General features: G+C 40.4%; 1 protein-coding gene across 2 annotated transcripts in view; it reads left to right on the plus strand.

Annotated features, from left to right (window-relative positions):
* LOC102916970 (UDP-glucuronosyltransferase 1A6) overlaps positions 1-13,751 on the plus strand; it is a 117,594-nt gene that overhangs the window by 2,276 nt on the left and 101,567 nt on the right. The window contains exon 1 of one of the 2 annotated variants that reach the window (XM_076549540.1): positions 12,273-13,182. The exons of the other annotated variant lie outside the window; for it this stretch is intronic. Within the exon in view, the coding sequence (XP_076405655.1) occupies positions 12,328-13,182 (855 nt within the window). The 5' untranslated portion in view covers positions 12,273-12,327. Of the gene's footprint in view, positions 1-12,272; positions 13,183-13,751 lie in introns of those variants that run through there. 2 annotated transcript variants of the gene reach the window in all.

A 13,751-nucleotide genomic window follows, 5' to 3' on the forward strand; every position in this document is an offset into this window, starting at 1 on the left:
AGAAAGCTATGGTGTATATTCAGAGGGCCTGGTGCAGAACCAAGCAGGCCCTGAGCATACTGCTTCAGTCTCTGTGAGTTCCTATGAGCATTGCTGAGTAGTTTTAGAAGACCTTGTCCTCAAGGTGTCCTCCATCCCTTCTTTCTCCCTCTTTCTTTCTGCCTCTCTTCTTTGGAGTTCACTGAGCTCTGAGGGAAGGGATTTGGCAGAGCCGTCTCATTTAGAGCTGTGTGCTCCAAGGTCTCTCTATGTAATGTCTTTCTGTGTGTCTCTGTACTTGTTCCCATCTGTTGCATGAGGCCCCCAGCAAAATATCTCTGATGATGGCTGACTAAGGCACTGATCCATGAATATAGCAGAATATCATTTTGAGTCATTTACTTGTTACTTTCCCCCTTAAGAACAGGAGTATTTGATTTTATCCTAGCTATCTGGACTTATTGACTCTGGTTCTTGGTCACCAATCAGTGTCAGGTATGGGTTCCATTCATGATGTGGGCCTTAATTCAAATCAGGCATTGTTTGGTTACTCCCACAAGGTTTGTGTCTCCATTGCCCTGGTGTGTTTTGCAGACAAGACAGATTGTAGGTCACAGGATTTGTGGTTGGGTTGGTGTTTCTTGTTCTCTTTTGGTAACTTGAAGACATTTCTATGTCATAGACACTAGAACATGGGTTGAAGGTTTGATGTAGGCACCAGCTCAACCTCTCCATGTTCAATGAGTAGTGCAGGTGTTGTCTTCAGCAATGGGGTCTTGAAAGTTTGTGGAGATCAACTTGTTGTCTTGGCCACAGCCTGTGTTGTTTGGGAATTTCCATGGGACCCCTTTGACCAACAACTGAATTGGATTGGCACCCTTCCCAAAAAGGAACCTTTGTTTCATAACAGGATATGGCCAGTAGAGGTTCCCTCTCCCTCATTATTTGAGACTCCTTTAGGATTGCCTTCATATATTACAGGAATATAAACTGCACTGCACTAGGTTCTGTTCAGGAAGTCTGTTCCTGAGCCAAGGTACTCAAGGCTATTCCCCACCTTCTCTTCTAGGAGGTCCAATATATTACCTTTTATGTTGAAATCTTTTATCCATTTGGAGTTGAGTTTTGTGCAGGGTGATAGGCATGAATCTATCTGCATTATTCTACATGCACAATGTCTGGATGATACTGTGAATTTTTTCAGTGAATATTTCTGGCTTATTTATCAGATACCTGGTATTTATAGGTTTGGAGTTTTATGTCCAGATCTTCAATTTGATTTCACTGATCAATGTGTCTATTTTTTTTTTAAACCAATACCATGTTGTTTTTCTTACAATGGCTTTGTAGTATAATTTGAGGTCAAGAATGGTAAGAGCTCTTCTAGTTCTATTATTGTTCAGGACTCTTTCAGCTATCCTGTGGTTTTTTTTTTAATTTTCATTTGTGTGTGTGTGTGTGTGTGTGTGTGTGTGTGTGCTTGTTTCTGTGTGTGTTTCCATATGAAGTTGCGAATTGTCCTTTCAAGGTCTGGGAAGAGTTGTTTTTATCATTTTAATGGGGAAAGCATTGAATCAGATTGCTTCTAATAGGATGGGCATTTTTATTGTGTTAGTCCTGCAAATCCCTGAGCATGGGAGATCTTCCATTTGTTATTTTCATTAGTTTGTTTCTTCACAGACTTGAAGTCTTTATCATATCACTCATTCATTTACTTGGTTGGAATTATCCACAAGATATTTTATATTGTTTGAGGCTATTTTGAAGGGAGCTAGCTGTTCTGCTGATTTCTTTCTCAGTCTGTTTGTCATTTATATATATATACAACAGGACTATTGATTTTTCTGAGTTGACTGTGTATCCAGCTCCTTTGCTGGATGTGTTATTCAGCTGTAAGTGTTCCCTGGTGGAATTTTTAGGGTAACGTATGTACACTATCATATCATCTGCAAATAAAGAGCATTTGACTTCTTCCTTTCCAATTGGTATCCCCTTGATCTTGTTCAGTTGCCTTATTGCTCTAGCTAAGACTTCAAGTACTATATTGAATAGGTGTTGGAAGAGTGGAAATCTGTAAGTCATAAAGATAATCAAAGTTCTTTTCCTTGCATTTCACTTGCCATTAAGTTAGACACAGTCAAAACCAAAAATTAACAGATTTGACATTTTCATTTATTGGTAACTATCATAGTCTTTTGAGTGCCTGTTCCAAGATCGCATCTAGGGTATGCAAAATAATCTATGATATCAATGAGAACAAAACTTTTCTGTCTGAGAGGTAAGGAAGGAACACACCCATTTTGATGCTAACTTTCTTTATTCCTCCATCTTGAATATCTCTTTCTTACCACGTTTGTCTTTATATAGTTAAATATCTATATCTATCTATGTATCTGCCTCTCTGTCTCTGTCTCTGTCTCTGTCTCTCTCTCTCTCTCTCCATATATATATATCCATCAGAAATCCCTGGATAATGTATAAGTTACATTTTGAGGGTCACTTTGCATTTTTTGAGAATACAATAAGAAGCAGAGCCATTCTGATAACACATATGCAATCACAGGGTCTCTAGGACTTGGAATGTTATTCTGACCAACCAGGCAGCCAGCATGGCTGGGAATGGCTGTCAGCCAAGCTCCCTGGTGAACAAGCAGAAGGCCTGTAGTGCTCAAGTGCTCCCCAGTTTCTGGAGGGACAGTGACCTTAAAAGTACCCCAGGACCAAAACAAATTAGTTGAACCTTGAATCTAGTCTCATAAAACCATATATTAGGAGATGGTGCATCTAGGAGTCAGACACTGAGAGAATTTGTGCAGGGAGTTATGTCTTTAATGTTAGCGGCCAGAGTTGAGCTATTGGGAAATTGGCACCAAAGTTGCTTTATGCCTCACCTTGGTTCAAACAAGACACCTGGGAATCCGTCGTTTTGTGGTTTATTTGCAGGGGGCAAATAGTCTACTTTGAATTTGCTCTGAGGTCTTCAATCAGCTAATTGTGTAAAAAACTATCTTTGAAGCTGAGAATACTATTTTCCTATGTCATCCTGAGCTTTGAAAACTTTCCTGGTATTATTTCTATTCATCAAAATTTTACAGCTTAAGAACAAATCATCTTTAGACAGTCCACAGAATAAGTATCCATTAGGTTGAGATGTAATCATGAGATTACAGGTACACATTACATGAAAATGCACGGTAATAGGGAGATTCCACAGCTGTCTTTGCACATGTGAAATGACAGACAGAAGGAACCAGTTTTCAGAGTCAGTGGCCCCATAAACCTTGCTTGGAACAGCTTCCTCACTCAGAGAGTTATTCATCTGCTAGGTTGACATCTGAATTATTAGTTGTCATCTGCTACAATATGCCATGGACCATGGCAGATAACATTACAGTATTTTCACTGATTGTCCTCATATTTTCAGTGATCATTAGTGATATCTACTAGCTTACCCACTTTTATTTTTGTGAACAAGACTGTGCTGACCATTCTTTAATAACTTCTTGTTCTGTAATCCCACCAGCAAGAAGTTGAGTTCCTGGGCACATGTCACATTCATTCACATCCCACACACTTAGTCATACACACACACAAACACACACACACACACACACACACACACACACACACACACACACACACACACACACACAGCACTACCACTATCCTAAGTCTCACACACAACACACTAATTCACACATACCATGCACAACCACATACAACCAGATATGTGGTCATGCAGGGCTGTTGATAGAGAACGTATAAACAGCACAACCACACATCTAAAATAAAAACAACACTATGGCATGTTTTTGTCTATCCTGTTGCTTCATATGGCAGCCATGTTTCCCATACAGTGTGCTGCCAGGGAATAGATGTTATGGGTGGAGTAAAACCTGTGTGGTGAGAAGGAAACACTGATGAGAAGCTGTGTGTGTGTCTGGGCATGTATATGCGTGCAGAAAAAGGGCATACCCGGGGACTTTGATGATGGTTATAACACAACACCGAGGGGTTTCCTTGGAGATTTCATTACACAGGTTTAATTAAATCATACAGCAATGGTGACTCCATGGAGGTGTCATAGGCACAGTAGTAACTCAGAGTTGGTTTGGCTCTGTACCAGCCCTTCCCTACACAAGGTGTTCTTTATTGAGGGGCCTGCTTTTCTGTGACTGTGTCTAGCATTCATTCCTTCTCCCTGCCAACTAACTTTCACTTCTCTCCATCCACCCTCCTTAAACCACGTTATGATGTGCAAACAAGCAAGCACATTACAGAGGGAGAGACTCCTTATGGACAGTTTCTTCATTTTTCTGAATTCTAAAATTCAAGCACATCACTTGATGACTGTGTTTGAAATCTATCATGTAATAGAGGGCATGATCATCCCAAGACAAAGGTCACAAGCATTCCTTTTGTGGAAAACACACAACTAGGTAGTCAGCAAAACCATTTCACTAATTATTCTTCTGGATGAATCATTGGCAGTGAGTGTAACCTCATCTATGAATATATAAACACATGTCTCCATTGAGGTAGCCTTGGTACCTGTACCTTCCCTGCTGTCTTGTTAGAGAGGTAGAGCCTGACTGGCAGGATTGCTCTGAGATATGCTTGTCCTGTCAGCTCCTGTAGTTTTTCCAGCTTCTCTCTCTCTCTCTCTCTCTCTCTCTCTCTCTCTCTCTCTCTCTCTCTCTCTCTCTCTCTCTCTCTCTGTGTGTGTGTGTGCTGCCCTCTGGCTTTGTCCAGGCAGGTGGCCTGCTGGTGTTGACTGTGGATGGGAGCCACTGGTTCACCATAAAAATCTGTTTTGTATGAACTGTACCACAGAGGCCTTGAGTTAGTGGTGATGGTGTCAGAGGTGGAGGGCAATGGGGAAGATCACTGAATGTGGTGGTTTGAAAGAAAATGGCCCACAAAGGGAGTGGTCAAATTGGGAGGTGTGACCTTGCTGGAGTAGGTGTGGCTTTGTTGGAGGAAGTTTGTCACTGTGGGACTGGGCTTTGAGGTCTCCTATGCTTAAGCCAATCTCAGTGTCTGTTCACATCCTGGTTCCTTCTGATCAAGTTGTAGAACTCTCAGGTCCTTCTTCAGCATCATGTCTACCTGCATGCTGCCATGCCCAGCTATGATGATAATGGACTAACCTGAAACACTAAGCCACCCCTCTTAAATGTTTTTCTTTATAAGAGTTTCCATGGTTGTGATGTCTCTTCACAGCAATTAAAACCTCAACCAAGAGACTGTATTATATGGGGAACAGTCAGTCAGCTTTTCAGGCTCTGGAGGGTTTTGATTGTGAGTTCAAGGTTGTTGCTGACATTCAGTGGAAAACTCAAGATATCAGTATGCTTTCTCTATGACATCCTTTCACCTGAATAACTCAGGAGATCAGTATGCTTTCTCTAATTGTACCATCAATTGCTAAACAGTTTTAATTATTTAAAAATCCCAGAGCCTGATATTGGGGTGAAAGCTGAAAGATCAGAGAAATGGAACATCCAGCCACATCCTTATCTCTACAAAGTCCTCAACCTCAAGAGAGAGACTTCCTGTTTACTCACACTTATATACCTATCCACGCCCTGCCATCTTACCTCCTTCCTAGTGCTAGGATTAAAGGTGCATGTCACCATGCCCAACTCTGTTCCCAGAGATCTGGATGGATCTCTCCCTCCAAATGCTAGGATTAAAGGTGCATGCCACCATGCCTAACTCTGTTCCCAGTGTGGTCTTGAACTCCCAGAGATCAGGATGGATCTCTCCCTCCAAATGCTAGGATTAAAGGCGCGTGCCACCATGCCCAACTCTGTTCCCAGTGTGGCCTTGAACTCCCAGAGATCAGGATGGATCTCTCCCTCCAAATGCTAGGATTCAAGGTGTGTGCTCTCATTGCCTGACCTCTACATTCATTATAGTGATTTGCTTTGTCCTTTGATCCCAAGGCAATCTTTATCTGGATATACAATATATCACCACATTTTCTCCCTTTTTGTCTAAAATATAAAAGAAGTTTATAACTAATATAAGAAAAAAAGTACAATAACTATATACAATATATACAGTCAACAATTACGTTAATAATGTCTAATCTATTAACATTTGACAAATTCAGAGAAAGTAGTCCGTTATTTATCTTATTTTGGTGAGTCCAAAATGTACCTAATTTACTTTCTATCCTAATTTGAATTACCAACCAAAAACTATCTTTTGATATCTTTTAAACTTACACATTTTACACATCCAGTGAGTTATTTTCTGAAATTATTAACAAGAAAAACTATAACTACAGCTATCTAATCTTCAACTCAGAGATCTGAGAAGTAAATAATATTAACTGAGTAAGGATGTGCAAACAAGCAACTTCCAAAAAATGTGAGAAATGACAGAAACAGCTGGCTGCCTGGACAGTCACCTGAGGTTTCTCTACAACATTGGGGCATACATCTTCAGCCTACTGGCCTAGCATATCTGTCAGATTCATCTGTGAAGCAGGATTTTCTAAAGAGCCTTCCTACCTTGTCTCGGCAAGGATTGACAGTCCCTTCTTTTGTGTCCTGCTTGTCCATTTTTGACAGCATGTCAGCAGTCGAGGCAAGGGCGTTTTCTTGCCCTGTGGCTAACTTTTGCCACAATGAAAGTAAACTCCAAAAGGAGTTTCTTCAATGCCCATCATCTTCTCTGAAGTAGATTGGTGCTGCCAGGAGCAGACCTATCTCATTGTCATAAAAAAAATCTATGTTATTAAAACATTTAGAATGCTATATTCTGTATCTTTGAAGTGTTTGAAGATGACCTGTCTATCTAAAATATATTTGTCCTTGAAAACATACCTAGTATGACTATAAGTTTGATTGTAATGACTATTAACTTGCTTTTCTTCCTTCCTTCCTTCCTTCCTTCCTTCCTTCCTTCCTTCCTTCCTTCCTTTCTTTCTTTCTTTCTTTCTTTCTTTCTTTCTTTCTTTCTCTCCCTCTCTCTTTCTTCCTTCCTTCCTTCCTTCCTTCCTTCCTTCCTTTCTTTCTTTCTTTCTTTCTTTCTTTCTTTCTTTCTTTCTTTCTTTCTTTCTTCTTTTTTTGGTTCCTCGAGCCAGGGTTTCTCTTTCTCTGCATAGTTTTGGTGCCTGTCCTGGATCCCACTCTGTAGACCAGGCTGGCCTCAAACTCACAGAGATCCTCCTGGCTCTGCCTCCTGAGTGCTGGGATTAAAGGCATGCACCACTGCCACCTGGCTACCTTGCATTTCTTATATCCTAATTAGTTGGTAATAATAACTTTCAAGAACTAGCAATTTGCATTACATTGTTAAATGAGCTGTATAGGTAAAAAACTTTGAACAAGATTAGAAATATATGTTCAGGATTTTCTAACAAAATCAATCTCAAATTTGTATCAATATACATAATTTGTATACAATATACAAAAATCCAATCCAATGTAATATATTTAAAACTCTAAAAGTAGATTCAATAATCTACCATTTTATTTTATCATATCCATGTCCTCCTCTTTTTTCTTTTCAGAGTAGATTCAATAATCTACCCTTTATCCTATCATTTCTATATATATATTTTTAGAGTATATTCAATAATCTACCTCTTATCATTATCCTCTTTTTCTTTTTATTTCAAACCAGAACCCTGAATCTAATCTCCTTTGTTTAGCCTTTTTTCCTAGCCATTAACAATTAACAACTTGTAACTAACCATCCTAAACAATGACAATTATCCATAACCCATAGAATGGCCAAAAATGACCCACCTCACCTCTTGGGAATGTGTGTGTGGTGTTCTTACAATTACTTCCTGATGTCTGGGGTGAAGGCATCTTTAGGGGATCCTGAAAAGAAAAAGTTTGGGTTAATTGTGAAGTCTTGGGAGACATATCTGTATCATCTGTTGTCTAGTCTCTACATAATGCAAAAATGCAGGATTTGTCTCAACTTCTTGCTCAAGTAGTCTGTGAGGCTGGATCATCTCAGCTAGCCATCTCAAAATTGTCCTGAGCAGTTTGTAGTCCAAAGCCGATCTTTGGATGGTGTTTGTCAGCTTATTGGTATTAGCATTGTCCTGATGAAATCATCATTGTGGTGCCCCATCATCTTTTTGGAAACTTCCAAGTTTGCTGTTAGGCATGGTCATGGTTCCCTGCAGAAAACTAATAGAGACTCAAACCTGAAATCATGTACAGGAAACTAGATGAAGCCTTTTTTCTAGGGTCAGTTAGTACTCTATAAGACCATTAATATCATGACAAAAGTTTAATATATATATCATAAATTTTGATATGAAATTCATACCTTAAGAAAAGTTTTAAAGAGTCAAAATAAAACCAAAGAATTATGAGATCAGTGGTAATAGAATAGTCTCTTAATTTTGGGTTTTCTTCTGTCTCATATCAGGTGGCTCTTCTGACATGAAACAGAGAATTAGCATTTTCTTTTAACAAGCGTGCTTGATTTTAGAGAAGAAGAGAGCCACACTCCCACTCCAAAGACAGCTTTAATTTTTAACTGAACTGGGACTACATACAGACTATTTGTGTTATGTGTCTGTAAAGAACAGCAGAAACAAACATTTAGGAAGACTTAAGGAAATTTTTCCTGTTAGATATGTGATATACCAATAGGCTAATTTACTTTTTCCTGGGTCATTTTTTTCTGGATGATTTGTCCTTTTTCTGCAGACGTCTCATTAGTCCCGTGTTCTTCAGATGCCTTAGCCTTCATTCTCCCGAAAGACAAAACAAAACCCTTTCCCAACCCTAACTTTGGGGGGTTTCCAAATCTAATCTCTATCAATTTTGATTTATGGTTTCTCCTGAATTTTTTATAGCACTTCTATCATCCAAAGCTGTATTTTTTTAACAATAGGCATTAGGTTCTTTAATTGCTCTGGGAAGGGTTTTTTTCCCTATGATATCAGGAAAAGACTGAACTGAATTTGTTATAGAAGCCTTTGAGAGGACCCTCAATGAGTTTCCCAATGGCAGAATGAATCTTAGCTGAACTGCTGCTCAAAAGCTTAAAAGCTAGTTCCTGGTTTTCACGCCTTATATACCTTTCTGCTTTCTGCCATCACTTCCTGGGATTAAAGGCTCTTGCTACCATGCTTAGCTGTTTTCAGTGTGGCTTTGAACTTACAGAGATCCAGATGGATCTCCCTCTGGAATGCTAGGATGAAAGGCATGTGTGCCACCATTTCTGGCCTCTATATCTAGTGGTTGTTCTGTTCTCTGACCCCAGATAAGTTTATTAGAGTGCACAATATTTTGGGGAACACAATCTCACCACATTCAGAGCTGCCATTCAGCATAAAATTAGGGTGTGGTTATCATATAAAGATTGTCTTTATATATCAGCATACTTGCCTTCTCCAAGAAGTTGATCTTGGGAAATGTCCATACCTCTATCCCTACATCATTAATCTATGGTCTTAGCCTCCTCTTTCTACCAGGTCCTCCATTGTAACTATGGACCCGCTTCTAGGACAGCTGTAGCCAAACTTTCCAGTCTTGAGGGATAATTCTATTAAAAGTTGACCATGAGTTTAACATCTGCTTTTCAAATGGAGGATGTATACCACATAAGACTGTAGCTTTCTACAAATCTAACATTTGCACAGGAGTCCAATCAGCTTGTACACAGCCTTGAGCATTTGGCAGTTCCTGTAATGTTACTGAATAGATTAGCGTTAGCTGTTTGAAATCTTTAGGCTGTGTTTCTGTAACCTTATAATGCAATGCTGATATTGGTTCACCTTTAAATTCTTTTGTCTGGGTCTGAACTTGTCTATGATCTATTTTAGCAAGTTTTTCTAAAACTTTTCTCTTGGCACTCATATTAACCTAATTTTTAAATGATAAAACAGAAATGATCAAACAAATAATATTTATAATTGACACTACATCTGTCCCATCAACATTAATTATCCTCCCATTTAATTGTTATCAAAAAGAGACCAAACACCTTCCATTGTAAAGATGTTTCCCATTTTTTAATGTGGGAAAATTATCTTTTAACTAATTTCTCCCTTTAAGATATCATAATTGACTCACCAAATTTGCCAACAGTGAAAATCCAGATGTGAAGATGACTGCTGCTTTGTAGGACAGTAGAAGCTGAAGTAGGTTTCAAGGAAGCTACATAGTCTGGTAGCAGCCCAAGATGAGTATCCAGAGAGAGCCCACAACCCACCAGGAGAGAAGAAGCCAAAGAGACTCTGGCCCTCATGGGTTGGAGACTCCAGCTGTGTGCAGCTCAAGCCTGAGCAGGGAGCCTGAGAATTCTGGGAAGGGTCTTGGAAGGCTAAGGAAACTTCATGAGTGCCTCTGGATTCACTTTTTCTTATTCACACCATAGGCCTGGGACACTCACTCCATCTGGTGCTGTGCTATGTGAATTGTGGATGCAGTAAGGGAGACATACATTTGCAGTGAACGTTCTTATGCTTGTTATATGGTTTATGTTCATGTCTACAAACCATACAGAAATGTCAGGCCTGGTTCTACACAGTTGAAGATTTGAAATTATACCTTTACGCCACACACAGAAATTAGCTTCAAGATATGCATGGCAGTATAGAAAGGTTAACATCATGAAACTCTTACACTATTCTGGTTAAATCATCATAACCTTGCTCTGTGAGACTCTGTGCAGAGGTCACACTTTCTGGTGTCTGCAAGGTGGGAAGGAACACTGTACTTACACTGTATGTGGAGAGCAGGCTCAGAGCATCACTGTGTTAGACCAAAGTCAAATGGTTCCTGTGACTAATGTTTGCCAGAAACAATACGTGGTTAGAGACTTCTTTACAAATGCTCTGGATACACTGTCATGTGCTGACTCAACACCAGGACCAAGTCCAACATCAGGCCCTTCCTGGAACTGTGGTGAAAGGTGGAAGTCCTAAGTTCTGATCTGTCTGGCCCTAAGAAAGCAGAGCCCCCGGCCATTGTTCATAGAGCAACTTAATCTGACCATCATCATTGGAGGCAACAAACTTTCAAAGGCTCAGCTCTTCATCTTCTGTCTTCTGTCTGGATGTCTGTCTAAAAGCCAGGCTCAGAAAGAAAGTCATCCTGTCTTAGAAAGGGTGCTGAAATAACAGAAACTGATCTAACACAGAGAATGTTTCCATTTTGACAATAACAGTGGCTGTGTAATATTGGTTTACTGGAGTCTTATAGCAGGGCAGAGTCCCAAGGCTCAGTGTCTGTCAGTCAAGACTCCTGAACTCTCAGGTCCATGGACTCAGAGCAATGTTTATTTGAGCCTGTCCTGTCCTGTGAACCATACTGTGCTCTTTAGGGAGGGACCAGCTTTTCTGTGACCTCTAAGCTTTCTCTATCTACCTCTTCTTGATGGCACTCACTATCCATTCTTCTTAGTTTCCCTTCTTACAAAGTATAAATGAGCATGTGATGGGTGTAGAGGATCCTTATAGGCAACTTCTTAATTTTTTAAATTTAAAAATCAAAACGCTTTGTTTGATAACACTTCAAATGGGTCTGCAATAGAGGTCATGATCTTTCTGAAACAAATTCATAATTTTTTTTATTTTTTGTTATTGTTTATTTTTGAGGTTGTAATTTTATTTCAACATTTCTTTTTCCTTTTCTTTTTTTTATTTTATAATACCATTCAGTTCTACATATCAGCCACGGGTTCCCCTATTCTCCCCCCTCCCACCCCTTCCCCTTACCCCCAGTCCACCCCCTATTCCCACCTCCTCCAGGGCAAATCCTCCCCCGAGGACGCGATCAACCTGGTAGACTCAGTCCAGGAAGGTCCAGTCCCTTCCTCCCAGACTGAGCCAAGTGTCCCTGCATAAGCTCCAGGTTTCAAACAGCCAACTCATGCAATGAGCACAGGACTTGGTCCCACTGCCTAGTTGCCTCCCAAATTGATCAAGCCAATCAACTGTCTCACCTATTCAGAGGGCCTGATCCAGCTGGGAGCCCCTCAGCCTTTGGTTCATAGTTCATGTGTTTCCATTCATTTGGCTATTTTTTTCAATAATTGAGTAAAACCGAAATTTATTATAAGCCACAGTCGTTCTAGGGACCTCCATGCTATATATATAGCCTCCATGGTTCTATGGGTTGTGGTCTGATTGTTCTTTACATAAATGTTTTTTTTTTAAATCTGGAAAGCACAGTCATTTTAGCCAATGAGGTTCATTAATTATTGCTCTTTTGAGTAAATCATTAGCACTAAATTTAACCTCACTTGAAAACATATAAATACATGTGTCCACTGAGCAAAGTCTTCTGCCTCTGCTCAGTCAGCTCTATTAGAGAAGCTGAGAGTCTCAGCAGCTGGACTGTCCCGGGCTCCACTTCTCCCATGGCTCCTGCAGGTCTCCCAGCCTCCCTTCCTCTGTGTGTGTGTCTGCTGCTGGCCTCTGGCTTTGCCCAGGCAGGCAGGCTGCTGGTGGTGCCCATGGATGGGAGCCACTGGTTCACCATGCAGATGGTTGTGGAGAAACTCATCCACAGGGGGCATGAGGTGGTGGCAGTTGTGCCAGAGGTGAGTTGGCAGCTGGGAAAATCCCTGAATTTGACAGTGAAGACGTACTCAACTTCTCACACTCTGGAAGATCTGGACCACAAGTTCAAGTATTTTTCTGACTCTCAATGGAAAAATCCAGAACATAGGTGGCTTTCTTTAACAACAGGCTCAGGCAAAGTGTTTTTTGATTTAATATCTTCACACTGTAGGAGTTTGTTTAATGACAAGAAGTTAGTGGAGCACTTGAAGGAGAGTTCTTTTGATGCTGTGTTTCTGGATCCTTTCGAGGTGTGCGGCTTAACTGTGGCCAAGTATTTGTCGCTCCCTTCAGTGGTCTTTTCAAGGTATTTCCTTTGCCACCATCTTGAAGTGGGCAGTCAGTGCCCCAGTCCACTGTCTTATGTTCCTAGACTCTTCTCAAAATTGGCAGACACCATGACTTTCATGGAGAGAGTGTCGAACCTTGTTTTCTACATGGAAGAGCATGCATTTTGCTCCTATTTTTTCAAAACTGCTACAGATATTGCCTCTGAAGTTCTCCAGACCCCAGTGACTATGGATGACCTCTTCAGCCAAGTGTCTATTTGGTTGTTACGCACAGATTTTGTGTTAGATTTCCCCAGACCTGTGATGCCCAACATGGTGTTCATTGGTGGGATCAACTGCCAACAAAGAAAGCCACTTTTGAAGGTATGTTTCTCTTCTTTAGCACATGAAGAGAGGCCTGGGTTCAGGCCATAAAAAGGAAACTCTTTACTGAGCTGTGGTTTATCATGGTTATCATGGCAAATGGAATTTTTCTGGGTTATAGAATTGTTTTGTGACAACTCACTAATTAGGAAACAAGTCTATATAGGTGTCCTATTGATATGCACGTGTACACCTTGGCATAATTGCATATACCTTCCAAGATACAATCTAAATTTAAATATGTATGTGTGCCTTCCTATTTGTGTGTGTCGGTCAGGATCATTACATTAGAAAGGGGAGGGGACAAAGAAAACTTTACTGAGGAGGAACAATATGGTTCTGATAGACATGTCCCATGAAAACAGACAGGGGAATATTCGGGGGTAGGAGGAGAACATATGGAGTGTAAGGCTGACTAGAGAAGAGTGGTGTAAACAGAAAAGACAAAATGTCTGAAAAATGCCAAAGTGCCACTGAATATTCTGTATGCTAACTTTAAAATGTGATTTAAAAGCCGGGCTGTGGTGGCGCACGCCTTTAATCCCAGCACTCGGGAGGCAGAGCCAGGC

Source organism: Peromyscus maniculatus, chromosome 13 (assembly GCF_049852395.1).
Source record: "Peromyscus maniculatus bairdii isolate BWxNUB_F1_BW_parent chromosome 13, HU_Pman_BW_mat_3.1, whole genome shotgun sequence".
NCBI lineage: Eukaryota > Metazoa > Chordata > Mammalia > Rodentia > Cricetidae > Peromyscus > Peromyscus maniculatus.